General features: G+C 58.5%; 1 protein-coding gene across 1 annotated transcript; it reads right to left on the bottom strand.

Annotated features, from left to right (window-relative positions):
* Nucleotides 1–434: 434 nt before the first annotated feature.
* On the bottom strand, nt 435–20,025 carry NGFR (nerve growth factor receptor). Its single transcript, XM_026513108.4, has 6 exons — nt 19,844–20,025; nt 12,778–12,919; nt 8,953–9,312; nt 5,065–5,317; nt 3,475–3,635; nt 435–2,771 (listed from the first exon to the last, which is right to left on the bottom strand). The coding sequence occupies exons 1-6, from the start codon at nt 19,910–19,912 to the stop codon at nt 2,470–2,472; spliced, it is 1,287 nt and encodes a 428-aa protein (XP_026368893.1). The 5' UTR covers nt 19,913–20,025; the 3' UTR covers nt 435–2,469.
* Nucleotides 20,026–26,206: the final 6,181 nt, after the last annotated feature.

Raw genomic sequence — 26,206 nt, 5'->3', positions numbered from 1 at the left:
CTGGAGCCAGACCCTGTGTGTGCGTGCGTGTGTGGGGGTGTGCGTGTGTGTCTCCCAGGCCATGTGGGTGGCTGGGAGCTGCGGGGTTGCGACCCGGCCCTCCCAGCCAGCCCCTGGCTCCCCTGTGGTCAGTTTTACTTCTGACATCTGGTCAAGTTCACAGCTGGCGGCTTCCTGCGTGGTCATTTTTCACTTTTCCTCTCCAAAACCTGGGGGCAGAGGGCCCCCACTCCTTCCCTCTCCCACGTCAATAAACTTCATGGCTACACATGTGCATTTGCTTGGTATCAGTGAAAACTCCCCATTTTGGGGGGGGGACAATAGGACAGGAACTCACCAAATTAGAAATTATACCTGGGTCCCCCCACTCCCGCCACACACAACCCCCATAGGCTCCAATCACGTGTGTTTCCAGAAAAATCTCTTTGCACTGGTTTTCTTTCTTTGCTATTATAATGTTCATCATTTATGTTTTATGTGTAGGTTTTAGGAAGGCCCAAGAAATGATTACACAGGATGCAAGGGGGAGGTGACAGGGAGTCTGGAGCTCGCAGCCCCCAGCTGGGGGGCCAAAAGGGCTTCATCTCGGCCCAAAGGGGGGCGGAAGGGGCCCCAGAACCAAACACATGCTAAAACATACTTGTAGTACCCCAACCCCCTCCCCAGCTGCTGGGGAGGGAAATAAATACACTCCGATCTGGCTCTCCAGGTGCACAGGTGAGGGGCCAGCAGGTGAGTTTCCTCCCCCCATCAGATTGAGGTCACAGAAATGCCATCTACTTACAATGCTCCCAGTCCCTTACACGGAGCTGGGAGAACCCTGGGCAGGGGAGGGGGTGGCCATCAGCGCACACCCTGCTTGGGGCTTGGGGCTCGGTCATGCTAAATAGAGGGGCGCCACACTCATTCCAAAGTCAAGCAAAACAGAACAGGCCAGAAGGGACCTCATGAGACCTCACGGCCCCTCTCCGGCACCAAGCTAGGGAACAAACAATCCTTCGCAGGGTCCTCTAAACTTGGGAGAGGCCCTCCGCGGGCCACAGTCTCCCTCAGTTCCTTCTTGCTGCGTTCCCACACTGGTCCGCTTTTCTTCACTGCAACCGTCGGAGCCCAGCCAAACCCGTGCTTGCAGGAAAAGGAAGGACAGGCGGGGGGGAGCATTCCTCCACGTGCAGGCCCTCGGAAGCCAGACGCCAGCTCAAGCCTCAGCCGTCCTTGGCCCGCCAAGCCAGGGGCGAGGGAAGAGGGCAAGCTGAGTTCAAATCCCTTCAGTGTTTCTCTGGCAGCGGCCCTGGGCAGGATCCGGTCCCAGCCCAAGAGAACTCGTGGAGAAAAGCAGGATTTCTCATCCTCTGTGTGTGTGTGTGTGTGTGTGTGTGTGTGTGTATGTGTGGTGCGCGTGCGCGTGTGTGCGTGTGTGCATGTGTGTGTTATGTGTGTCTGTGGATCTGTTTGTCGCAGGTCGGGGCCCTGAGTCCCTAACCCCCAGGGCTGGTTTTGAAGATCCTGCCCGTGTTGGCTCTGGGGCTGTGCCGGGACGGAGGGTGCCTGCAGGCTGGGCCATACCACGGGTGCCACACTGACACGCCTGAGCGGCACCCCTTTCCACAAACGCCAAACCGTGCTCGATCCAGTCCATCACTGACCACGATGGATCAGCACACCTGGCCTTGGGCGAAGCCTCCCATCTCCACGGGGGTTGTACGGGCCTGAAGACGGTGGAGGGCAGACTGGATTTGGCTTTGAGACATTTCCCAGAGGGTTGCCTGCCCCCCTCCTCCCCCACCCCGCCCGGCTCCCTGTCCTCAAGCAAACCTGAGGCCTACACCCCCTAATTCAGAGAGTGGGGGGCCAGCCCACATTTGTCCTCCCCATTGGGAGTGGCTTTGGGCAAGTCACTCCCTCTCTCTGGGCTTGGCTGTCCTTACGTAAAACAAAGGGCGTGGACTAGACTTCAAAACCCCCTTCCAGCTCTGACAAGCCTCGGGTAGTCTTCATCTTGGGCCAGAGAGGAGGGTGAGGGGGCTGAGGGAGGATGTAGGCCACAACGATGGTCCCTCATTCCCCAAGTTCACAGTGTAGAGCCCATGGCTCTGGTTCCTCAGTCTCTCCCTTTGAGTCTCTGGGGCTTTGTCATTGCCCCCAACACCATCCTTGGTGTCAGCCCCTCAGGCCTGACACCTGCTGGGGTGGGAGGGGCTGGCCCACCTAGAAGTGTGGGGAGAAGGGAGCAGAAGATGTAAGATGTGATGGTTAGGGGCAGGGTGGGAGAGGCAGCAGGGGCGCTTCTGGCGCTGGAGACAGTGATCAGAAGCGATGGGGCCACACGGGAGCAGGGACAGGGCTGTGGTGGAGGGGCCCGGGCTCCGTGGCCCTGCCCAGAGGAGCTCAGCTCTGACGCTGGCCCGTGGGGGTGGCTGGAGCATCAGTCGTCGGAATGTGGGGGCAGGGCAGGGGCTCCGGGGCGGCTCACACCGGGGACGTGGCCGTGGACTCGCTGCACAGGCTCTCAACGATGTCAGCTCGCTGGATGCGGCGCAGGGCGGCCAGGAGGGCGTCGAGCGTCGCGCTGTCCTGAGCGGCCCAGCTGGCAAGCAGGGCTCGGACGGGGCAGGCCTCGTGGGTGAAGGAGTCTATGTGCTCAGGCTGGTAGCCCAGCTCGCCTGCCAGGTGTCGCCAGGTGTCCCCCGCAGAGCCATCGAGCAGCTTCTCCACCTCCTCCCGCTTGGCTGGTGGCAGACTGCTGTACAGACCTCCATCCCCCTTGAGGGCTGCCAAGAACCCAGGGGGCATCAGAGGCTACCTCCGGACCCCCTTTTCCCTGCAGTGGGTATGGGGGCCCCAGAGGTAAGACCCAAGAAGGGCTGAGGCATTCCTCCTCCCAGGGTGGGGAAACCCCAAGGGCCCTGAGGCACAGGGATAGCCAAGAGGAGGTCCTGGTTGGGAGCAGGGCTGTGGAGGGGCCGGGGGTGCTGACTCACACCCCCTCTTGCCCACAGCTTCGGCACTAGGCCCACCATCTCACCCCATCTCGGCCCCGCAGCAATTAGTCAGGGGGGGCTGCGGGGGACATAGGACTTAGTCCCAGACTCCAGCACAGCAAGTGTCCTGGAGCTGGGCTCTGGGCCGCTAATGAGGGTCCATAATTAACTACTTGTTCCCCAGAAGTGCAGGGCAGGAGGCTAATTGCAGCCACTTTGGGGAGTAATTAGCCCTAGGGGGGACAATTAGCCTGATGAGTCTGGATGCTCCAGTTTGTCAAAGCTCCCCTCTCCCACATCTCTCCACTAGAAAGACCTCTCCTCCCCGTTCGCTCACCCTTGCTTCTCCCATCCTACACAGACACCCGGTTCCCTGTGAGCCAGCCCCTCTGGCAGTCCTTCCTCCAGTCTACCCTGAATCACTCCCTTCCTCCCTACCTCAGCCCCCCCGCCCCCCCCCCACCCCCCCACCCGGCCCAGCCTCACTGCTTACCCTGGCCTGCGGCCGTCTGAGTGTGGGGCTGCTGGTCATGCAGGCTCTGGCTGTCCACAGAGATGCCACTGTCACTGTGGAGCTTTTCCCCCTCGGGCGGGGGCGTCTGGTTCGCAGGCCGGCTGTTGGCTCCTTGTTTGTTTTCTTTACAGCTGTTCCACCTGGAGCCAGAGGACAGGCCCCGTGTCAGGTGCCTCAGGGATCTGTGCTCTGGGGTGTGGGGGCCCGGGCCCCCGCAGGTGTGCAACCCCAGCCCCCCAACCAGAACACCTATGATTCTTCTTTCTCTCCATCTCCGCCTGCCCCTGGCCTGTACCGAGAGCACCGCGCGGGCGGACCGGCGCTCAGGGCTCGGCGCACGCCGTGAAGGTTCAGCGAAATGTTTGCGGAATGAATGGTGCCTCCGGTGATTTCTCAGGAATTCCACGGTTCCCAGTCTACCCTGCTAAACTACTCCCACATGTGTGCGGGGATAGACACAAGGATTTCCTCGGCTATTATTGGCAATATGAAAAAGCTGAAAACAAATCAAACGTGCATCTACAGAAGACTGTTGAAATAAATTAGGATCTGTCCATACACTCAGTGAGCAGTTACCAACAGTCAGATAATCCGTTACGTCCTGGGGAAAGCTCTCCCGAGGGAGATTAAGTGAAAAGGTGAGCTGTAGAGTATGGATAGTATGATCCCATTGATGCTTAAAAAAAAACAAAAAAAAACCCTGTGTGTGTTTACGTACAACTATAAAAAGTTTTATGTACATGTGTTTATAAAGGCACAGAAAATGGCTGGAAAGGATCCATTCCAAACAGATTCCAATGAGGAGAGAGGTAGGATTTGGGCAGATAAAAGAGGGCTTTTACTTTTTGCTTTACAAGACATCGGTCTTGTTTGCATTTACCCAAACAAGCATGTATTACTTTAAAGATTCTCCTTTTAAGAATGGAAAATGCGCTGAAACATTTAAAACACTTTCGGGGGCGCCTGGGTGGCTCAGTCGGTTGAGTGCCTTGGTTTTGGCTCAGGTCATGATCTCAGGGTGGTGAGATGGAGCCCCGCGTGGGCTCTGAGCTCAGCGTGGAGTCAGCTTGAGATTCTCTCTCTCCCTCTCCCTCTGCTCCTCCCCCAGCTCATGCACTCTCTCTCTCTCTCTCTCTCTCAAATACGTAAAATCTTTAAAAATAAATAAATAAGTAAAACACTTTCCAGAAGTTCTTGCACATCCTGAATTTCTGGGTGTGGGTGCCACAACGTCCCCAATGTGACATGGGAAGGAAGAGACACATGCACACATCGGTCACTGGGGGTCAGTGGGGTTTGACGGCTGAGGGCACAGGTGGCTGGTAAAGCAAGCTCGGTGTGCCTTTGGGGGTAGGGAGTCAGGGAGGGGAGCAGTATGGGGGCGGGGAGGTGCTGGTGCCAGAGCAGGACAGAGACCACCCCACTCCCCTGACATGGGGCTGCTGGAGGTAAGGATGATTGTGGTTTGGGGCTAAGCTTAAAAATGTGTGAATTTTCAGGTCAAGGTCGCAGTAAAGCCCTCCTTGAGAGCAAAGACCCTGCTCTCTGCCCCGTGTCCCCCTCTCTCACCTCTTGAAGGCAATGTAGGCCACTAGGCCCACAACCACGGCGGCCAGGATGGAGCAGTAGACAGGGATGAGGTTGTCGGTGGTGCCTCGGGTCACTACGGGCTGCGAACTGCCCATCACTGTGGTCACCACGTCGGCCACGGTGCTGGCTATGACGTCTTGCTCTGGCGGTCCCTCTGGCTCCTCCGTGCTGGGGGCGGTGCTGTCTGAGCCCTCCGAGGGTGTGGACCGGGTAATCCAACGGCCAGGGATCTCTGGGGGAAGGAGCTACAGGCGTGAGGGCCCGCTCCCCCCAACCTCTGCAAGCCCCGCCCCTGCACTTCTGACCCACTCCGGGACTTCTTCCCCAGGCCCTGCCCCGCGCCAGGGGCTATTGTGCCCAGCTATCACACACAGGCCTGAAGGCCGGGATTATGTGTATGAGTCATGATGGTGGAGAAGAGCAAGGGCCTGAGTCCCCTTCGGCTCTGTCACTGACAGACTGTGTGACCCTGGACGGTTCCCTTCACCTCTCAAGACCTCCGTTCCCCATCTATAGAATGGGGATGCTAAGAGAGGTGGTCTCTAAGCCCCCTTCCATCTGAGGTGAAGCTGTGACACTACGACTCTCTTCTGCCTCCCTGGGTCCCCAGAAGCCTGGCATGGAGGCAAACATGCGAAGAAGAGAGTGGGCACCAGGCGACCTCTAGCTGGAATCACTCTGGGAGAATGTTGTAACCTCCCTCGTCCCAGTTTGTCCCAATGGCCCCAGTCATCCCAGTCCCAGGGAAGGATGAGGGTACTCAGGTCTGGACACAGAGACACCTCCCCGCAAATCAGCTCCCCAAGAACTGGCACTCAGCCTCCCTTCTGGTCTTTGATGTCCTAGCGCTCAGCTTGGACAGGGTAGGGGGCGCCCAGCTGGCTTGCTTCCCTCCAGCCTGTCCTTAGCCAGTGCCTCTGTTTCCTGCCCCGTGTGGCCCCCCAAACCAAACCATCTGATCTCACCACCCAGAGAAGACAGTGTTGGTAGCCCCAAGCCCCCCTGGGCGGAAGCAGGCTGTTGGTGGGGAGGAGGCCTCCAAAGAAGGTATTGCCCGCTGCCTGAGGGGGGAGGCGGGGAGGACTGTGCCTCGCCACCCACCTAGGCCTTTTCATGTCAGTGGGCACTGCCAGCCTCCCCGACAGGGGACCTGGCACCTCCTGGCAGCAGTGGGTGGCATTTTCCATTCTGCCGCCCAGCCAGGGGCAGTCCCAGGGGCGGTGGGCTCCAGACAGCCTGGGGGTACCTGTCTGGGCAAAGGTGCCTACCCTATCCGTCCTCACTTCCCACGCCTGGGGCAGGGAGGGGAAGCAGACAGGACATGCCAACGGGGTGAAGGGGAGGCCCTTTGCTCCCCAGCTCAGCCCTGCCCCACTCCCAGTTGGCCCACCCAAGTCGGAGTGGAAGCTGCCCCCTGGTCTCTCGGGCCTCCTCGGCTCAAGACAAAGATGGTTCAAAGGCCCCCATTTTCAGCACCTTCTGAGGGGTAAGGCCCCCAGATGGGAATCTGGAATCCATCTGGCTGGCACTGGGGAGGGGGCTGCCATCTGTTACCCCATGTTCCCCCTCCCCCAGCTCAGTCCTGGGGGGCAGGGGTAGGGTAGGAAGTGGAGGAGACACAACCCTGTCGTTTGGCAGCCCCAGACAGGGTGTCGCACTGGGGAGGGTCTTCCCTTGCCCTGCTAGGGGACTGAGCAAGCTGGTGGGGCCGTCTGAGCCCTGAGGCTGAGAGACAACTGGCTGGACCACTCCCACCCCAGAGGCTGAAGGTACGTTCGGGGGTGTTGATGAATCAGGCCATCATAGAGATTCCAGAAATCTCAAATGGGAAAGACTGACAGTGGGCATTAAGGGACAGACCAGGCTGAAGACAGGGCCGTCCAGGGCACTTTCTCCTCATCTCTCCAATCCCCTCTGGGGCAGGGCTGGGGGGGCGGTGTGGACAGAAGGATGAGATCCAGATGTGGCCATGTCCACCAGCATTCCAACCCCCTAAGCCCTTGGCGAGTCCTGACAGCCATTTCCGGAATGGGAGCTGTCAGACTTGGGGGTGGAAAGAAGGACCAGGTTACTCCCAAACCCAAATTTCGCTGGGGCGAGGGTTCGGGGGGTGGTACCCTTCTGCCCCAAGGCGGAGTGAGTCACCATGTTGACACCTGAAATGTATTTGCAAGGAAGTACAGTGCACTGGAAGGGGGGGCACCCAAGCCACGCATCCAATTCCATTTCCTGAAGTGTTCCCTCTGTTCCCAGCAGACATTTAACCCTTCAGAGGCTAGAGCAGGAACAGGACAGGGGCAGGACGGCTGGGAAAGTAGGGTGGTATCTGAGAGCAATCTGTGAACGCGTCAAAAGGCAGGACCCACCCCTCCCCCAGCCACCACCGTTCTTTGCTCTAACCGCACCCCTGACTAAGTCCCCCCACTGGCTGGTCCGGACTTGCCCGTGAACTGTGCGGCCCGCCTGCCTGCTGCCAGCTGCTGAAACTCCCTCCCAGCTCTGCCCTGTGCCTGACGCCACTTGCCTGTCTCCTGGCTGAGGGCAATTGCCACCGGAACCACTATATTCTGGGCCCCACTCCCCCCCGCCTCCCAAACCCCATGCAGGAAGCTTCACACGCATACCCGGCCTCAGCCCAGTTTAACCACCCTCCCCACCCTGAGCTCCCCAAGCCAGAAGCCAGGGATCACGGGATGTGGAAGGCAGGCAGGCTCCCCACGGCAGGGGATCTGTCTCCCCCATCTGACTGGGGACTGACTCAAGGCAGAGGCTGGGCTGCCTCCACCAGAACAGGGGACCTCCTGGGAACTAAATGCTGGGGCGTCTACCTCATCAGACTGGGGCAAGGGCTGTCTTTTTCCATCAGATGTGGGGCTCCCTGAACGGGCTCAGAGGGAGGGCACCCTGAGGGAGAGGTACCAAAGGAAAGCAGCCAACTAGGTGCCCAGCCACAGGGGGATGGACAGAAAGAAAGTAAAGGCGCCGTCACCCTCTCCCTGCAGCAGAAAAGCCCACTCGCCTGCCTGCAGAGCGGATGTCACCAACCAGAATCCAAAACAGCTCTGCCCCAGCCGCCATCCTTCTTCCTCCTCCCACCCAGGAGGAACTGGGTGCACTCCTTGGGGCCCCATGCCTGGCGAAGGTGAGTGCACCCAGTTCCTACCCACCCTGGGGCCGACAGCCCTCCATGTGCACTGGCCTCCTCCTTGGGCTCCCGAGCCCTGGGCCTGCTGCTGCCCTCCTTCCTCTGGGCCCTGAGGGCATTCCCTGAGTCCAACGTCATCCTTGGCTAAAGGGGAACAACCATGGTAAACCACGCACCCAGACATCACCAGTCAAAGTGGGCCAGCCACCTTCCCTAACCCACAACATCCCTGAAAACTGTATGACCCATGAGGAAACTGAGGTCCAGAGACAAGAGCGACCTCCCTACCATCACTCAGATAGTGACAGGGCAGATTGCTCCCCAGGTCCCAGGGCCAAAAACCACCGTGGACCCAGACCAGAGCCAAAGAGGCCCAACTCCTGAGGGTCCTCAAGCCCCTTTTTCCAGCCCAGAGAGCCCTCTCCAGGATCAGGGCCACGGTGGCCACCTCTGAGCTGCTATCTGCTGCCCATCCAATCCCGAGCTGGCAGCCACCGATGAAGAAAGCCCTGGCCACTGAGTTGGAGCGGAGCCGCCGCCTGGGAGGAGGACGCGGACTTTCCAAACACGCAGTCCACGGCAGGACACAGTGAGAGGGTCCTATGGGCCTGGGGTTTCGGGAAGGCCGGCTGGAGGCCAGCGAGCACGCCCCCAAACCCCCCTCCTGGCCGCCCCCGGCCCTCCCCGACCCCCAGGGGGCGCCCTCGGCCCGGCGCGCTCACCCTCGCACTCGGCGTCGGCCCAGCGCGTGCACTCGCGCAGCTGGCGCTCGGTGTCCTCGCACACGGTGCAGGGCAGGCACGGGTCCACGTGGTTGGCCTCGTCGGAGTACGTGCCGTCGGGACACTCCTCGCACACGGTGTTCTGCCGGTCCTGGCACGAGAATACGAGGCCCGAGCCCGCCTCGCACACGCGGCACGCCTCGCAGCGGCCCGTTGTCTCGTCCTGGTAGTAGCCGTAGGCGCAGCGGCACACGGCATCGTCCGCCTCCACGCACGGCGCCGACATGCTCTGCAGGCCCACACACTCGGTGCACGGCTTGCACGGCTCCGTGGCGCTCACCACGTCCGAGAAGGTCACGCCTGGGGGCAGAGGGACACGCGGGGCAGCCGGGGGCACGAAGTTCGCCGCCCGCCCCCTGGGCACCTGGGAGGCAGAGGGGAGGCGGGGGGGGGGGGGGGGGGGGGCTGCCCGTGGGACCCTCCTCCCTCGGGATCCCGGGTCTGTGAGAAGGAGGAAGGGGGCCAGGAGCACCGGGCGCCCTAGGCCTGGAAACAGTGACTGTGAGGCTCCGCGGGGAAACCCAGCTGGAGCCCCGCACATTTCTTGGCAAATTCTCTTTAGAGAGTTCCCAGCGCTGTACCCTTGTTCCCAGCACGATTAAGGAATAATCTGAGCGTGGTTCCCACCCAGCCTTCCCCGCAGGCCAGAGCTGGGCTGTGAACCCTACCCAGGCACGGGCGGGCCTTCACCCTCACGAGGGAGCCTCCCGCCTCCGCTGTCCTTCTAGTCCTCTCCGCGCGGGTGGGGGCTCAGGTGTGGCCTGACCAGGGTTAGACGGCAGAATTTCCCACCCATGGCGCTACCCTACGCTGCTTAAGGGCTTGGCTCTTGAAGGTGGGGATGGACTTCCCGACGAGGTAACAGCAGGAGGGATTGGAGCTAGAAAGCAAGAAGGACCTGCCCGTATAGTCCTCTGCCCTTCCCAGTGGCACAAAGGGGAGATTTCCAAGCTCACTCTTGACTCATGCTCTCTTAATGGATGTGAGGTCTAATCTAATAAGGGGAGGAACGCTGGGGGATGCCAGGGTCCTCTCCTCTGTGTGCAAGGAGGGGGAAGGCACAGAGCCAAATCTTCTCCATCCCTACCTCCCAGGTGCAGAACTCTGTGCCAGTCTGATTCCAAGAGGATGTATCCTTGCTTCAAGGGCAGAAAGAGCAGGATTTAGGAATCGGGAACCAGGGAAGGAGTGTTCAGAATGTGGACGCAGGGAAGGAGTGTTCAGAATGTGGACGCAGAAGTAAAGTCTAGGATCCCACTGGAGGGAAATCGAGGCCTATTGTGGGTTCTGCTCTCAACCTTTTCTAAAGGAATCAAAAGACCAGACGGAGCACAGAGTCATTATCTTCGGGGGGGGGGGGCGGATGGAGAAGCAGATGTAAAGAAAGGAAAGCAGAGAGAAATGAAAAGGAAAGCAACTGAGGGGAAGAGAAGACAAGACAGGGATGGGCCTGGAAGGAGACAGTTTCCAGCCGGTTCTGGCAGAGGAACGAACCGCCTGTGTCTCTCTTCCCAGGAACAGGGCCGACCTGGACCCAAACCTGCTTCTGCCACTTATTAGCTCTGTGACTCTGGGTGTTTCACGTCACCTCTTTGAGCTTTTTTTCTTTCTCTGTAAAACAGAGAATAATATCTCCACTCACAGGGTTGCGGTGAGGAATGAATGAAATTCGACCATAAAGCACTAGGCACACCGCAGGGACCCGACCAAGGGTGGGCTCCCTGGGGTGGGCAGCGGCAAGTCCGGTGAACTTGGGTTGCAGGGATAGAGTCTGCAGAAAGGACTTCCGAACATAAACAGCCAAGGCAGGACGTCCAGTTTAGACAAACAGGAGGGTTCTATCTGGTTGGCACGTGGCGGGGGTGGGGGGTGGGTTTAGTCACACTGCAGGGGGAGAGAAATGGGGGGGTTGCCCATGGGAAAATACAGAAAATTAGTAGAAAACTCCTGGGAGACAGTTTTAGGGGGTGGGAAAAATGTGGTCTTTTTTGGCAGAGAATGAAGGCAGGAGCTTAATGGGTTTCCTTGTGGAAACGTTTTGAAGATAGAGGGAAAGTCCGCCGGGGTCTCCATCCCATAAAGTGAGCTTATAAAGGCGGCCTGTTAACGCAGCTGGAGCGGGGGAGGGGAACAGAGGGAGCAAATGGGAGCGTGGACTCCTGCCACCACCTCCTAGCTGGTGTCCAGCTCCTGTCTCCCTTTCCCCGGAGATGCCAGAGCCTGCCTCTCCCAGGCTCTTCTACCCCCCTCTTGCTTTGACAGAAGGGAGTGGGTTCCCATCCTGGGAGACTTAGGGCCCAGGGCGGAGAGGACCTGGGCAGGAGTCTAGGAAATGAGAGAGGTCCCAGCACAGCCAATGGTTGGCCAACCCTGTCCTGGGAAGGAAACCCTGGTAGGGCAGGGCAGGTGGCCAGATGGCCAGGTGGTAAAGGCATTACGGGATGCCTAGCCTCCCCATCGAGGCCCAGGCCTTTGTCTCCTGCGGGATGGAGCTCCAGGATCCACAGGCATGGAGAGAGGAAAACTGTGTGTCCGGGGATACCAAGGAGTTGGGGTTGCCTGGTAGATAGGCTGTGTGTGTGTGTTGGGGGAGGGGGGTTGAGAGAAGAATCCAGGGTTCAGACTAGGCAGATGGGTCCAGAGCTCCCTGTTCCTGGGACACCTGGGTGGCTCAGTTGGTTAATCGTCTGACTCTTGGTTTCGGCTCGGGTCATGATCTCGGGGTTGTGGGATCGAGCCCCGAGTTGGGCTCTGGGCTCAGTGGGGAGTCTGCTTAGGATTTTCTCTCTCTCTCCCTCTACCCCTCCCCTCTGTGTTCTCTCTCTCTCTCAAATAAACAAATCGTAAAAAAAAGAAGAAGAAGAAGAAGAAGAGTTCCCAGTTCCTATGCCCTTGTTCCCATCATGATTAAAGAAGAATCTGGTATGGTTCCCACCCGCCCTCCAGGTGGGCGGAAGGTGCCAAGTAGGAGGCAGGATGTGACCCTAGGCAGGGAGGAAAGGTTCTGGGCAGGCGAAGAGCACTGAGCCCATGGCCTGAAGGCAGCAACTGAGGCTGGGGGCATCCAGCAGGAACAGAGAGTCCTGGGTCAAAAGCACACAGAATTGAGACCGCAGACCTGCCGTCCTTCTGAATCCCTTAGCAGCAGCCCCGGAAGATGGGGTTCTCTCCCCTTCCCGAGGAAATCCCAGGTAGGACAGGCCACAGCAGCCCTCTCCCCTCTCCCATCAGACACCACCCCACAGTGAGGACAGTCCCCACTCTTGCTACTTCTGGAAAGCTCCGCTTCCATGGGCAGAGCTGGGGAACAGCTGGCCTGGGGGGAAGGTTAGCCACACCCTCCCAGGATCCCCCAAGGTCAGTTTCCAGATTTGATCCTCCTCCCCTCCCCCCAAACACGGGGAGGGTAAGTGGCAGCCATTGATTTTACAGTGCAGATGCTATTTTTAGCTGGTCTTCGCATCAGCTACTCCTCCCACCTGGCCACATTCTCCTACCAGGCCTCTCCACCTGGGGGCTGGGAAGGGGCTCCCCCTGCAGATCCCTATCACGAGGTCCCCCTCCTCCCTCAGCATACTTCCCTCAGCCATTCTCAGCTTCCCTTCTCGCCTCCTATTCTGGCTCAGACCCATTCCGGCGCCCATACAGAGGTGGGCAGGGAACCCTGATCGGGGGCAGAGCCCTTGTCAGGCTTCTAATGGGCATGCGCCTCCCGGTGCCCTCCCTTTCCCCCCGCCCCTCCCCCGACCGCCCCCCTGTACTCACTGTCCAGGCAGGGCTCACACACGGTCTGGTTGGCTCCGCAAGGCTGGGCCACCCCCTCACCCAGGTTGCAGGCTTTGCAGCACTCCCCGCTGTGGGTGTACAGGCCCGTGGGACATGCCTCCTTGGCAGCTCCAAGGAACACCTGGGCAGGGGGATAGATCAGAAGGTCAGACTGGCGAGAGAAGCGAGAGGGGGGTGTCTTCCAAGAGATCAAACACCCCCTCCTAAAGCCTTCTATTGGAACCACCTGGGCCCGGATGAGCTCACCACAGAGGCATTAGGCACATCAAAGCTGGCGGGGAAGAAAGGCAGTGGGGGACAGCGTGCGCCCCTGCAGGCTGCCAGGGGTGTGAGGTCAGAGCCCTGGATGCTGACGTTCTACAGAGTTCATCTTGGGGTTACGGCAACTCCTGGAATCCCGAAGATACACCACAGGGGGAAGGCGGCCTGGGACCCAGCCGTGGGCCTTTGGCCAGTACAGGTTACAGGTCTTGGGCGCAGGGCTCCCCGCCAAGGGGGCAACTGGAAGCTAAACTCGGGCCCAGACGCCACTTACTGGGAGGCACAGCTGCAGGCGTCTCTGTCTCCACAGTGGGAAGCCTTTTTCTAGCAAAGACTAGCAGGGCCCTCCTCCAGGTCCTTCATTCTACCATTCCACCTATTAAATATGCAATGAGCAGAATAATCAATATTGGGGTCTCGGGTTCGAATTCCGACGGTGCCCTGGAGTTCTGACCCGCTCTGCTTTCCCTCTCTGAGTCCTCACCTCTCCTCACCCACGGAGAGAGAGACCACTCAGGCCAGAGCAAAGAACCGGCCAATTGGCAAGAGTCTGGCAGCAACCAGGGAGAAAGGGGAGCCTGTTAGTGATAATGAAGTGGCCTCTCTCACCAGCCGCAGCCCTGCTCCACCAGAGTCTGATTTCCAGGCACCAGCCCTCTCCACTCCCCGCCCCCATGCAGCCGGTGGGAACAGCGTTGGAACCAGGGGAAAGGGGAGTCAAATTCCTGCCACCAAGGCATCTTTGCTCTTTGCTCATGGATGGAACGATTTAGCACCAGATTCCCGGGGCGGAGGGGGGGGGGGAGTGCTGCCCACTTGCTTTATGTTTCTGTTCCTTAAAAAAAAAAAAAAAAAAAAAAAAGCTTCATGTCTAATAAAACTCCAAAGCCTGTTTCCCTGGCCTCAGACCAGGCAGTTCCCATTCAGTACCAAGAGGAAGTATGGGCTCTGGGGTCATGGGACTAGAGGGGAGTGTTAAAGGTCCTTTTGGACATTCTTCTGCTTCCCCGTTGGCAAGATCATAGCCCAAAATACTCCCTTTCCCTCCGATCCTTCAAACTAGGGAAGGAGGGGGTTGGACAGGTCAGATCTGTCTAGGAGGCAGCTGGTGGTCCTCAGGAGACCAGCAGGGAGGGCGCGGGCCGCACAGGAGGGGATGTCCTTGGGTATTTGCCACCATCTCCTCCCAGGTGGTAGGAACAAGGGTCTGGGAACATCTGCAGACCAGAAACCAGGAGGGGTGGGGGCGAGGGCTGTCCCAGATGCAAGCTTTTCCCTAGGAGAGAGAGCGAGATTCCAGAAGGGTCTGTTTGGATTTCTTTTCATCCTTGAGGGCTCATGCTTAAATGTCACTTCTTCAAGAAAGTGATCCTGTGGCCCCCACACCTCCCAGATGAGACGGAGTGGCCCTGTGACATGTGGCCCCTATTTACTGTGCTCATCTGGTCTGACACGCTGCAGTGTCCCCCACCTCACCGTCAGCTCCCGGAGGGCAGGACTGTTGTCGCCCCAGCGCCTGGTACCCAACCAGTATATCTATGGGATTGCCGAATGTGAAAATACAGTACGACCTCAGTTATCTAGAACTCCGAGCCGGGAAGTGTGGGGTAGCGGTGACTTTCTGGATAGCCGAATGTCCCAAGAGGTGAGGATTTGCTGCTCTGATCACCTACTGTTTTTCATTTTAACCGTGGGGGCTGCACCCTTCTGATTCTAGAACATACCCTCTCCGTTTCGCGGTGACTCAGGGACTCAGTGATTATTCTGGAGCCCTTGTGTTCTTTATCCCAAATCACCACACTTTTGTCTCTGAATTCTACCATCAGCCTTTTTTTTAAATTTATTTTAGTGTTTCTGTCTCCCTCCTTCCTGTCAAGATATAAGTTTTCGGGGTGCCTGGGTGGCTCAGTCGTTAAGCGTCTGCCTTCGGCTCAGGGCGTGATCCCGGTGTTCTGGGATCTAGCCCCACATCAGGCTCCTCCCCTGGGAGCCTGCTTCTTCCTCTCCCACTCCCCCTGCCTGTGTTCCCTCTCTTGCTGGCTGTCTTTCTCTCTGTCAAGTAAATGAATAAAATCTTAAAAAAAAAAAAAAGATATCAGTTGTCAATTTTCGCTGCTACCAGACTGTGATCCGAGCAGCCCCTCCCCCTACCATTCTAACTCAGTGGGTCAAACTGAATCTGTAGAAACCATGTAACTAGCTGGATAGGAAGGTGTAGGTAGGAGCTGAACCAGGAGGGGGCCATTCTCTGAATAGAAAGCGTGAGCTGGCCTCCGTGGCTCTGAATCCTGGCTCACGGCTTAGAGCTGGGTGATCTGGGACAGGCTGGAATCTCTCTTTGCCTCAGTTTCTTCATCTTCAGATAAGGGTGATGGTACCTGCCTCATCAGATTGAAGAAGGTGTTTATACACTTGAGGATCCCTCTGTTTTCTTTCCCAAGGTCTTTCTTGCCTCTTTTGTGGCTTTTGGCTGGGTTCCAGTTGGCTGAGGTCAGCAGAGAGCTGGGCTGTGGAGAGCTGAGGGGGGGGGTCTGTCCATGGCACTCGACTGGCCCCTGCATGCCCTTCTTCCTCGAGGCCTGCTCTCCCTGCCACAGACCGCGGTCCTCTCTCTTCTCCTGAGTCTTGCATTTGGACTCCAGGCCCCAGAATTAGCGATCGTGTGTTTCCTGGGCTTGTATTATGTGTCCTATTTCAAAACACCCCAGACCTGCTTCTGAACAGTCTGCCCCTTTGGGGCAATTCCCAGTCTCCCTAAGCTTGCATTTTCCCGCCTAAAACGTGGGGTCGGTAATATTGACTGCTCAGGGTTGCCATGAAAATTACATGAAATAATGTATGCAGTCTGTCCAATATACAGTAGGCGTTCAATAAATGTTCCTTATCAAAGAAGTGGCTCCTCTCAGGCTGAGCTGCTGAGCCTGGCGAGGGAGGCAGTGGGAGGGGAGAGCTGAAGTCAGGCCCAAAGAGAGGAAACTAGCTAAGGGGAAGGGCAGGATAGGCATGAAGAAAGACCCACCAGGAAGAGTCTGAAGAAGGCACGGGGACCAAAGGAGAATGGAAACTGTTCTCCTCGCAGTTCATTAATTAACAACTATTTACTAGTTAACAACTATTTGCTCAGCATTGAACTAAGAGTTTCCAATGAGACATGGTCCCTGACCCTCCCCACCCCTGCCTGGGGAAGTCACAGTCCCATGAGGGAGAGGAGATAATCACTCCACGAGGCTACTCCAGAAGCCAAGATGCTGAGGGGGAGGGACTTGAGAGACTGCCTTCATCTCCTCTCTGACAGCTGGGGAAACCGAGGCTCACAGAGGCAATTCTGCTAAGTGGCTTAATGCCCGGCCCCTGCCACACCCTCTACTGGTCCAGGGCGGGGCAGTCTTGGGAAGCAAGGAGGGATGACACGGACTCAGACTTCCTGCTCCAAAATGATCAATTTACCAAAATGGTAGAACCACGTGCCTGAAATCGACATTGATTACACTTACTCATTTCCAATTTGATGGAATGATTTCAACACATTTTTGAGAATGTTTGCAATCCTCTTGCCATTTCAAGTCTTTTCAGAAAACGAAGGTGGAATCGCCCTTAGATGAACTGACTTTTTAAAAACCTTAAAACATTTAAAAAATTGGACGAAATAGAAAACACACCAAAATGGTTGAAAGCACTTGAACCTATATGACTGCTTCAGCGTGATGAGCCCTCACCCTTCACAACAGTTTCAGAGAAGGGGTTCCTTAGGTGAATGGAGCCATTAGCCACCGCCATGGGGTCGGAGAGTTTTCAAATATGTGGAGGGTCTTTTGAGGTCATTGCAAACCCGGGGAGAAGCTGGCACATGCGCTTTACTCCTTTAGATAGCAGTTGAATTTGGGGTAGGAGATGAGCTAATTACTGATGCTGAGGCTGCCTGAAGACTTTGAGAGGGGCCTGGGGACTATGGGTGGGGAGAAGGGGCTCAGTTCCAAATTTGTGGCGCCAAGGACATAGGACACAGATCTAATATTCAAGGCTAGTGATGGTTAAGGTCCTCCTGCCCCTCCGTGATCTAGAACTAGAAGGCTGGGGCGGGGGTGGGGGGAGGAGAGACCGGGACACAGAGGACAGAATAAACTCCAAGCCAAGCATTCTGGGTTCCAACAAGGGCGCCACCACACAGGGACTGGGGGAAGGAAGCCTGTTTCATGCCCCAAAAGTCTGGGAGGTTCAACTCCCTCAACTGTAAAATGGGAATAACTAGATTTACTCTGCAGGGATCTTATAAAGATTAAATGACACAAGAGAAATTACCCAGGGCAGTGTGTGGCACATAGTAGGCCCTCAGCCAATTTTATTACTCCCTCCCCCCATCCCGTCCCGGGAAGAATCTAGGCTCGTGAATGGGCCCGGCCGGTACAGGGGGGTGGAGACCCCTTCCATCCCGGAGCTGCCTCCCCCGCCGGGGCCGCTCCTGAGTCCTCCCATTTGCTGCCCTCGTTGCATCCCTATTAGGCGCATTAGCCAGCCCGGCGGCTCCGGTTACAGACGTCTGAATGACAAAGTGCCTCCATTACCGGCGCGGCCCGCCAGCCCAGCCGCCGGGACGCGCTCTGGTTTCAGCACTCTACCGCCGCGGCCCAGGAAGAAACTCGGACCGCCGCGCTGCGCAGAGCCAGCCCGCAGACAGCAGCCCCGCGGCGAGGCGGAGGCAAGAGCCGCAGGGGCTGCGGGCGGCCGGCTCTGCGCGGGGTCTACCTTCCCGAGCCCCCAGGCCCTCCGCGCCCAGCTGCCCTCTTCCCTCGCCTCTTCTCTATTGGGGGTGGGGGGACACTCTCCTCAGCCCGGGTCCGGAGCTCACGCCCTCGCCGCTCCGGGGGCCGCACTACTGCCCCCCCCAGCCCCACCTCCCCGGTCAAGAAGCATCTCTAACCCACCGCGTTAGTCAGCAGACTTGTCCGCAGTCACCCCCAAATCTCCGGAGAAGCCACAGGTACTGACAGCTCCAGGGGGCTGAGCTTCGGGGATGGGGCCAGCGTCCGGAGTGGGTCTCCGCCCACTCCAGCCCCCACGTTCCACCTCCGGCCTGACTCTGGGGATGGTGTCCAGCCCGCTCCCCGCCGAGAGACGCGGTTCTTGTAGGGCGCTGGGACGCCGGGCTGCCCTGCTACGAGGTATGGGGAGTACTGCGCTGGGAATCAGGTGCGGGACAGCCTGGCTAGCACTCTGGTTTAACTTGCTTGTGAGGTCTTAGCCAAGTCGTTTAAACTCTCAGAGTCTCAGTCTTCCTTCCTGTAAAATGGGGGTTGGGAGCGCAACGCCTGAGCGAAATGAAGATGGCAGGGAGAGTGACGACACCTCTTCCATTGCCAAATTCCGTGGGGGCACTCCGTTCCTGGCCCCACACAGGTCACATCTCCTGAAAATCGGGACTACGGGACAGACTTAGATGCTTAAGAGGACCCGCAGTCCCCTGCGGAGGCAGAATCCGCGGCGTCCCAGCGCCTCCGTCCGGTTCGGTGCCCAGCGTCCTCCACCGAAAGCGGGGGTGGGGGGGGGGGCGCGGGCGGAATCCCGATCCGCTGGGCTCTGGAGCTGAGCGAACTGCGGGCGCGGCGCTCCCGCGGCTTAACTTAATGGGGGGATCTGAGCGGGGGCGCGGCGCCCAGCCTGAGTCGCGCCCGCAGCTGCGGGTGGCACAGCCCTCGCCTCTCAGCGCCCCCTGCGGGCCGCCTCCGCTGCCGCGACCCCGGGCTGCGCGCCGCCGGGACCTTCCCCGCCTCGCGAGTCCCGGCGCTCTGCACCTTGAGACTTGGCTGCAGCCAGACCCGGTAGCACGATGCCCGCTCCATCCATTCCGGTCCCCCACGAGGCTTCAAACCGCCACAGTGAGCGCGTCGGAGGAGCCCGCGGGTCGCGGGGGAGGCAGGGAGCGGGTTCGCCCCGGCGAAGTGGGCGCTCCCTTCCCAGCCTCGGATCCCCAGCCTCAGTTCCCAGACTGGGCGAGGCCGCGAGAAAGAGCGCGCGACAGGCGCGGGAAACGTTCGTCCCTCTGCTCTGTCTGCTTGTCCTACTGTCCCTCGGCGGGCAGGCGTGGCCCCGACCACTTCGGGGTCCGCTCTCCCTTCTCCGCCCTCTTTCATTTCGCTGGCATCTCTCTCTCTCCCTCGCTGCCGTCCTTTTTCTGCCCTCCCTAACCCACTTCGCTCTCTTCAGCCGACCGCCGCTCCCCGAAGCTCTCCCTCCCACGCCCCTCCCCCCCATTGTCTGGCTGGCCCTCATTGTCCGATGCCCGGTCCCCTCAGACTCCAGTCCCTCCGACCTCCCCCATTGTTCTATCTCCTTGTCTCTGGTTCCCCGCCCCAGCCCCGCTCGTCCCTCATATCTCTAATCCCCGTCCCATCCCCCTCCCTTCAGCCTGGGTTCCGTCCCACGACCCTCTAGAGATCAAGGTGCCCAGGAGGAAAGTCGCCTCGAGAGCCGAGCGTCCAAACGCTGTCTAGGAGAACCCAGGCATCCGAGAGACCCCCTCTCAGCTCCTCCATTCGCACGCTCCGCCGTACCTGAGGACCCGCTTCCGTGCGCCCCTCTCTCCTGCATCTCTACCCTTGGTCTTAGGGTCGCTCCTGCGCTCTGAGAACCCTAGACGCTCCGCGGTGGATCCTGGCAGCGGAGCTCCTCTCCCGCCATCCACCCCCAGCATCTGGGACCCGAACGCTCCGTTCTGTTTTCTCTCGGGGAAACCATTGGGGTTCCAGTCCGAGGAGAGGGCGCAGGCTGCCCTCAGGCTAGCACTCACCCCCAGGAGCAGCAGCAGCAGCAGCAGGCGCGGCCCGTCCATGGCGCAGCCGGCGGCACCTGCCCCCATCGCCAGCCTCCCGCGGCAGCGCTCGGCTTCCAGTTGAGTCCGCAAGCGGACGGATAGGGCTGCGCTGCGCTGCGCTCCAGCGCCAGCCCCCCAGAGCTGGCCGAGGCTCCGCTCACTCTGGCTGCGGGCGGGAGGGGCTGGGAGAAGCCAGTGCGGCGGCCCCGCCTCCTCCCCGCCCAGCCCGCCCACCCCCGGAACCGCGCCCGCCAGCCCCGCCGCCTCCGGCAGGGGAGAGGAGGGGAAGGGAGGGCTTGCGGGGAGTTGCGCGCCCGCGCGCCCCGCGGCCGCTTTTCCGCGCCCGGGCCCTCGGAGCCTCTCCCGACTCCGCCCCGGTACCCAGCGCCGGGTCCGATCTACTGCGCGTCGCTCCCGGATGCTGTGGGCTCGGGGACCAGGGCATCCCCTCTGCGGCTCCCGCGCCTCTCCGCTGCAGACCCCCGCAGCGTTCACTTTCTTACCCATCTTCCTCTGCCTCCAGCCTCAGCTTCTTCCCTGGGGCCCTGCTCCCTACCCAGCCGTCGTCAGCAAGAATGCCCACTGCCCGCCCCGCCCTTCATCTCCTGGTCCACACCCGACCCCTACCTCTGTCCCTTCCCAGTGCAAAGGCCTAGGGGAAGGGGAGGGGAGGAGTAGCAGGTGGCCTGACCCGACAGTGTGCAGAAGGGACATTAAGGTGGAGTCCATCCCGATGTTATCTGAATTCTCAAAAGATGGGTTTGAACGGGTCACAGGTGTGCACAGAAGACACAGGAATCCACCCACGCTCGAGCTCACATACGTGTGCTTAGGCGGTACATGTGTTCACACCCCCGCACGCACGGAAACCTGTGCGTTCTACACATGCATGTGCACCTACACACTCATGCACACTTGCACGTGTGGTCATAACATTCAAGCACACACACTCTCCTACACATCCACCTGTGCAGTCACCTCCACACGAGCCCTCACAGGTACAGTGTCTCACACAAGTGCACACACGTTCGTGAACACGCACACCCATACACAAACATACAGTTCTATCCTCAACAATACAGCCTTCACTGGACTGTATTTCCATCGGCTCATGAGCTCCCTGCAGACGGGGACTATGGTTTCTTATCGGAATGCCTGGTACACGGCAGGTGTTCAATAAAGGCCCATGGAAGGGAATAAAAGGCAAAGTGGTTGGAGGGACTCACATCCATGTACCATGTACTATGTAAGCATCCCCAGGACCACATTCGCCGCGCCCTAGAAACCATAGCAGGTCCCAATCACAGGCCCCTGGCAACTCAGGGAGAGGACCCCCAGTCTTCCCGAGGGAAGCACCCCACCTCAGTGCTTCCTCCCTGCCTGTCCCCACCCTTTCCTGATCCCCTGGCAAGGAGACCATGAAACAGAGAGCTTGTAAGGGGCAAGGCTACAAAGCCCATCCCCACGCCCTGATCTTGGCCATGTGTGGACCTCAGTTTTGACTTAGAAAAAAATAGTACCACCCTCCCACATTACAGGAAGAGGGGGGAGATCAAGCGCACTTGCAAAGCAAGCATCCAAGCTCTTGGTAGGTGATTCCCTAGACCAGCTGAAGCTAATTTATTCATTCACGGGGGGGGGGGGGGATCTTCCCTGTGAATGTCTTTCCTGTGTATGCAACAAAGTCCAAGGGACAGCCTCAGAAAAAAACAGGTGGACATCCCTTGAGCGTGAGTGTGGGTGACCCCCCACCTCCAAGGCCAGGCAGCTAGCCCTTCTTCAGGAATCCCTGAGGAGTCCCTCTCCCCTCAGGGACCACCTCTAAACCGTTTCCTCCTCCAGCGGCTTTTACAGCCCTGCGTCTCCTCTCCTCTGAATTCATGGAAGGCAGGAAGGGCCAACGTTAGTACTAACAGCAGCGTTGAGCTGCTTACTACCCAGGGTATCGACAGTGTGGCATTAATTTAAATACTCCTGTTATTAATTTATGATCCTGGTTACTATTATTGCCAAGGTTATCCATCTCAACACGATTTAATATGACCCACACTACCATGGCTGGGCCTGAGTTATTAATAATTTCCATGGTCTTGATCATTTAAGCCTTACTCGAACAATTACAAACAGCAATTGTTACTATTATTAGCCGTATTTCTATGATTAAGCCCGAGCGCAAGACCACGGTGGAATGCTGAGAGCTGACGGGGAGAGAGGCTGCAAAGTGCTAGGGGAGAGAGAGCACCGAACTGAGTGGGCCAGCTGTAAATGCCCACACAGCCTACCCGCATCATTCACTCCCCCGTGTCTTAGGCGGGTTATGTCATCGCTCTCAGACTCAGTGTCCTCATCCATCAAGTGGGAATGTCTTTAGAAAGACCTGGAATGAGCACGGTGAAGAACAAACGAGGCAATATAGTGTTCACCACCAGGAGAGACTTGAGCTCTTCGCACTCATTTGGCATGCATTTATTGAGCACCTGCTGTGTGCCCCCACACTGTGGGAGGCACTGGGGACACAGCAGTGAGTAGCCCTGTGAAGCTGACGTTCCCAGGTGCTGGTTATTGGATGGGAAGTATTATTTCACAATGTGATACCTTGGCTTGACCATGCCATAGACTGCACGGCTGTGATCAGGATATTCCTTTGCGGGACCGTCACCGTCACCACGACTGTCACCATCATGGCCACCTCTACCAACACCATCACCATGACACCAGCATCACCACCAGAACCACCACAGTCACCACCGCCATCACTACGACACCCTCAATCCACCCCGTCACTACTGTGACCACCACACAATTGTCACCACCGTCACCATCGTCACCACGACCGCCGGGCCATGGCCACCACCGCCACCACCTGGCGTCCTGCATCCGCACCACCACCCAGCAGGGATTCCCGTGCCTAATGAGTGCGAGATACTTGGGTCTGTCCCTTTGCCTTGGAACAATTTTGGAGGCCCTATGGAGCCACTGGCGGCCTCAGCCTAACTCCTTAATGGTTGTGACTCCTGACCCCACACACGAGTGTCTTTCAAAAACTTCTCCCTTGACCTAGCCCTCTGTCCCCCACCCTCGACATTTACAGCCATGCCTGTGGGATGGGACGTGGGGAGTGGGCTCTTATGAGCTGACCAGCAAGTGAGATCAGACAGGTAGAGCCGGGGGGCAGCCATTTTCATTGGAGGGTCCCCCAGAACCATTTCCCTGCCTCTGTCCCTCCATCCCCGCCCCTCCGGTCCTCACCCTGAGTTGGGTAGCTGGAACCTGCATGTTGGAGAGGCTGCACTCTGCCCCTCGATGTTACCTGCCACTCAGGTGCCCCCTCCCAACACGCATTCATAGAACCCGGGTTTGGGGGCCCAGGTAGGATGGCTGGAGGCAAGTCAGGGGATGATCTTTGTCTTTTGATCCAAGGCATGATTTTCAAGCTCATTCAGTGAGCGCTCCCTTTTCCTGCTTTGGGGGAATTGCCTCCCCTATCCCCCAGTTCCAAAGACCAACCAGAGAAGGGGTGAAGGGAGGTGGGCAAGAAGATGACAATTTCTGGGGGGGGGGGCATGGGGGAGGTTGCTGGGCCTACGCCAGCTGCATCCCATCTGCCCTGGGCAGGCGGCCAGGCAAGGTAAGTGAAACCCGCTGCCCCCCATTAGGAGCTGGTATCCGTGGCTTTGAAGCATGATGCACTGATTACCTCTGAGCCTCCTCCTGTGCCGCGAGGGGTCCTGACCAATGAGCGGGCGGGGCGGGGCGGGGCGGGGCCCTGGGACGGTCTGGGCCGGTGCAGTTCGGCTGGGCTGCGGGGCTGCGTTAGCAGTACAGGGGTAAGAGAAATCAGCCAGTTTTGGAGTTCAGTTAGTTTACCTAGAGCGTCAAGGTGGGCTGGCCCACAGCGCCCTCCCTCACCGCCTGCCCCAGCCGCGGAGGCCTGCGCTCCCTTCCTGCCTCCACGCTACCCTGCAAGGGCCGCATTCATCAGCGGCTCCCACCCCCAGGCCCTCGCGTGGGTTCCTTGAGAGCTGTCTTCTCTCTTCCTTTGACAAAATTTCTCCTTTTGAATTGGTCAAGGCTTCCATCTTCCCATCTGCCCTGTTCCACACCCATATCTCTGGTCAAGGGACCACAAGATGCGATCAGTTCATCAGACATAGGCAGTAGGAACTTCATTTCCCCAGACTTTGTGTCTTGGAGAAGGGGCGCCCAGAGAGGGCAATGCTATACCTGAGTGCCTGGGTGCAGTGCTCCCAGCCTTGGGGTAAGGGCACAGGGGGGAGATACCAGGTACCCCGTGCCTCAGGGAGGCCGTCTTTTTTGCTGACTCCAGGGCCCAAGCCTCCCTGGCCTTCTGTTCCAGCCTCTGCCCTAGTCTCTGCTGTACCCAATCCCCTGCTGGTGGCTATCCTCCAGAAAGCTCCTCCTGACTCTCAGCTTTGCTCCTGGCCAGTCCTTTAGGATCGCGGAGCTGCCCTGCAGTTCTAAAGGGCTCAGTCATCTTTCTCACTTTTTATCCTGCATCCAAAGACAGTCAAGACATTTTTAAGGAAGAACCAAGTCGGCTTACCCCATGGCTGGAGCAGGGTGAAGCCAGCAGACGGGGCATCAGAAGACCTGGGTACCAGGCTACCACCTATTTGCTGTGTGCCCTGGGGCCAGTCCCCTCCCACCTGCCCTCCCCTCAGCTTCAGTCTCCTCATCTGTAAAATGGGTGTGAGATACCAATCTCTCAGAACTATTGCAAGGAGTCAAAGCAGTATTGAGTGAGTGTGCTCTGAAAGTCGGGGGAGCCTGAGAGATGTCAATCACCCTTTTCCGTTTGATGCGGCTGCTGATGGCGGCTTCTGGCCTTCAGGCTGTGACCGGATGAGGGGTGAGATGACATTTCAGCACTGGAGACCCAAGCTCCGGGGCCTTCCTGCTGCAGATAAGAGCCAGAGCCGTGACAGGCCTTGGGCTCTGCACAATTCCCACGGGAATCACTGGGGGAGGCGATATCCCAGGCTCACGCTTATCTTCTCTCTGGCGCGTCTGGGAAGTGGGGTCAAGTGCAATTGTCTGGGTTGGTTTCCAGCAGGGGAGGGTAAAGGGCATGGATGCGCAGTCTGGTAAGTCTCCCAGTCAAGGGAAGACCCCCAAGAAGGCCCAGGAAAGGGAGGGAGCGGAAGGAGAAGCATCCCTTCCCCTTCCCAACCTCTCAAGGTTGGGGGGCCCCTGAGGCAGGGCTGAACATCTAAGAACAGAGGGCCCGGGTTTCCAGCTGTCCCTACACCCCTTCTCTCAGTCCCATCCACCCCACTGGCCATGAGTGCCCCCTCTGAGGAAAGAGAAGAGACAGCCTTGCCCTGGAGATAGCTCCAGTCTGAGGCAGGAGACAGACCCCTTTCCCTGGAAGTCCCCCTAACCTGAGGAGGGAGGCATGGTCTCTAGGCTGCCGTCTGCTCTCCCATGAGAACGCAGAGGTGGGTCTGGAACATGGAGAGGAACTTCAACGCCACTTTCCTCCCCTCTGCTGGGCTGGACAGGGTCAGGGCGTGGAGGGCAACTCATGGCCTTAAGGATCTCCCAGTCTAAGGGGTTCCCCAGTCAAACAGTGTTTCATACCCGGAGCAGGAGCGCAAGAGTGTTCCTAGTCACACCCTCAAGGCCAGGACTCAGATCTCAGAAGTGGAAGCCACCCCCAGGGGCCATCTACAATTGGGGAAACTGAGGCCTAGAGAAGTACACAGCATATTCTAAGTCACTCCGTGGATCCATTGCAAAGAAGGGGATCCTAGACCAGTTTGGGCCGTTTCAGCATGGTGAGCCGAAGGAGACAGGAGGTCAGTGTTCTCCCTTCAGCTTGCCCCTATCCGCGAGTGACCAGGGACCACTCACGATGTCTCTCCAGGCCTGTTTCCCCACCTGTGAGGAGAGGGGAGTGGTCCTTCCCCGACTGCCCCTGCTCCCCCTCCCTGGGGAGTCTGAGGCCAGGCTCTTGTCCAGCCCCAGCCTGGTCCAGCCCACAGGGTCGCCCCGGGGAGGGGAGGCAGGTGCGGGTGGGGACACCTCCTGGAGGAGCCAGCTGGGGGGAAGAAAGTGCTGAGTCGGCGCTCAGAGCCCCAGCCACCTCCGCTCCTTTTCCATTATTCATCCCTGTAAGAGGCGCTCCCTCCTCCTCTCTGACGCAGGCCCAGTCTCCAGAAAAGCCTTTGCCCACCCCCCAACATCCCCCCTCAGCTGGAAACTCTTAAGCAAAAAGGTCGTCAAGATGATTAAATGCGAACAGATTTTCAGCTCCTTTTCCACTTTAATTAAAAATGGGCTCTCCGTTCAGAGGAAGCTGGACACAGAACAGCAGCT

This window comes from Ursus arctos, unplaced genomic scaffold (genome assembly GCF_023065955.2).
Source record: "Ursus arctos isolate Adak ecotype North America unplaced genomic scaffold, UrsArc2.0 scaffold_24, whole genome shotgun sequence".
NCBI classification, from domain to species: Eukaryota; Metazoa; Chordata; class Mammalia; order Carnivora; family Ursidae; genus Ursus; species Ursus arctos.
This window is presented reverse-complemented; position numbering and strand designations above follow the sequence as displayed.

Bases quoted from the DNA above. Each gene is read 5' to 3' on its own strand.
- NGFR (XM_026513108.4), bottom strand. From the start codon at position 19,912: ATGGGGGCAGGTGCCGCCGGCTGCGCCATGGACGGGCCGCGCCTGCTG. The intron at 12,920-19,843 runs GTGAGTGCTAGC...CCCCCTGCCCAG, and splicing joins TGCTGCTGCTGCTCCTGGGG to GTGTTCCTTGGAGCTGCCAA. The intron at 2,772-3,474 runs GTAAGCAGTGAG...GGTTCTTGGCAG, and splicing joins TCAGACGGCCGCAGGCCAGG to CCCTCAAGGGGGATGGAGGT.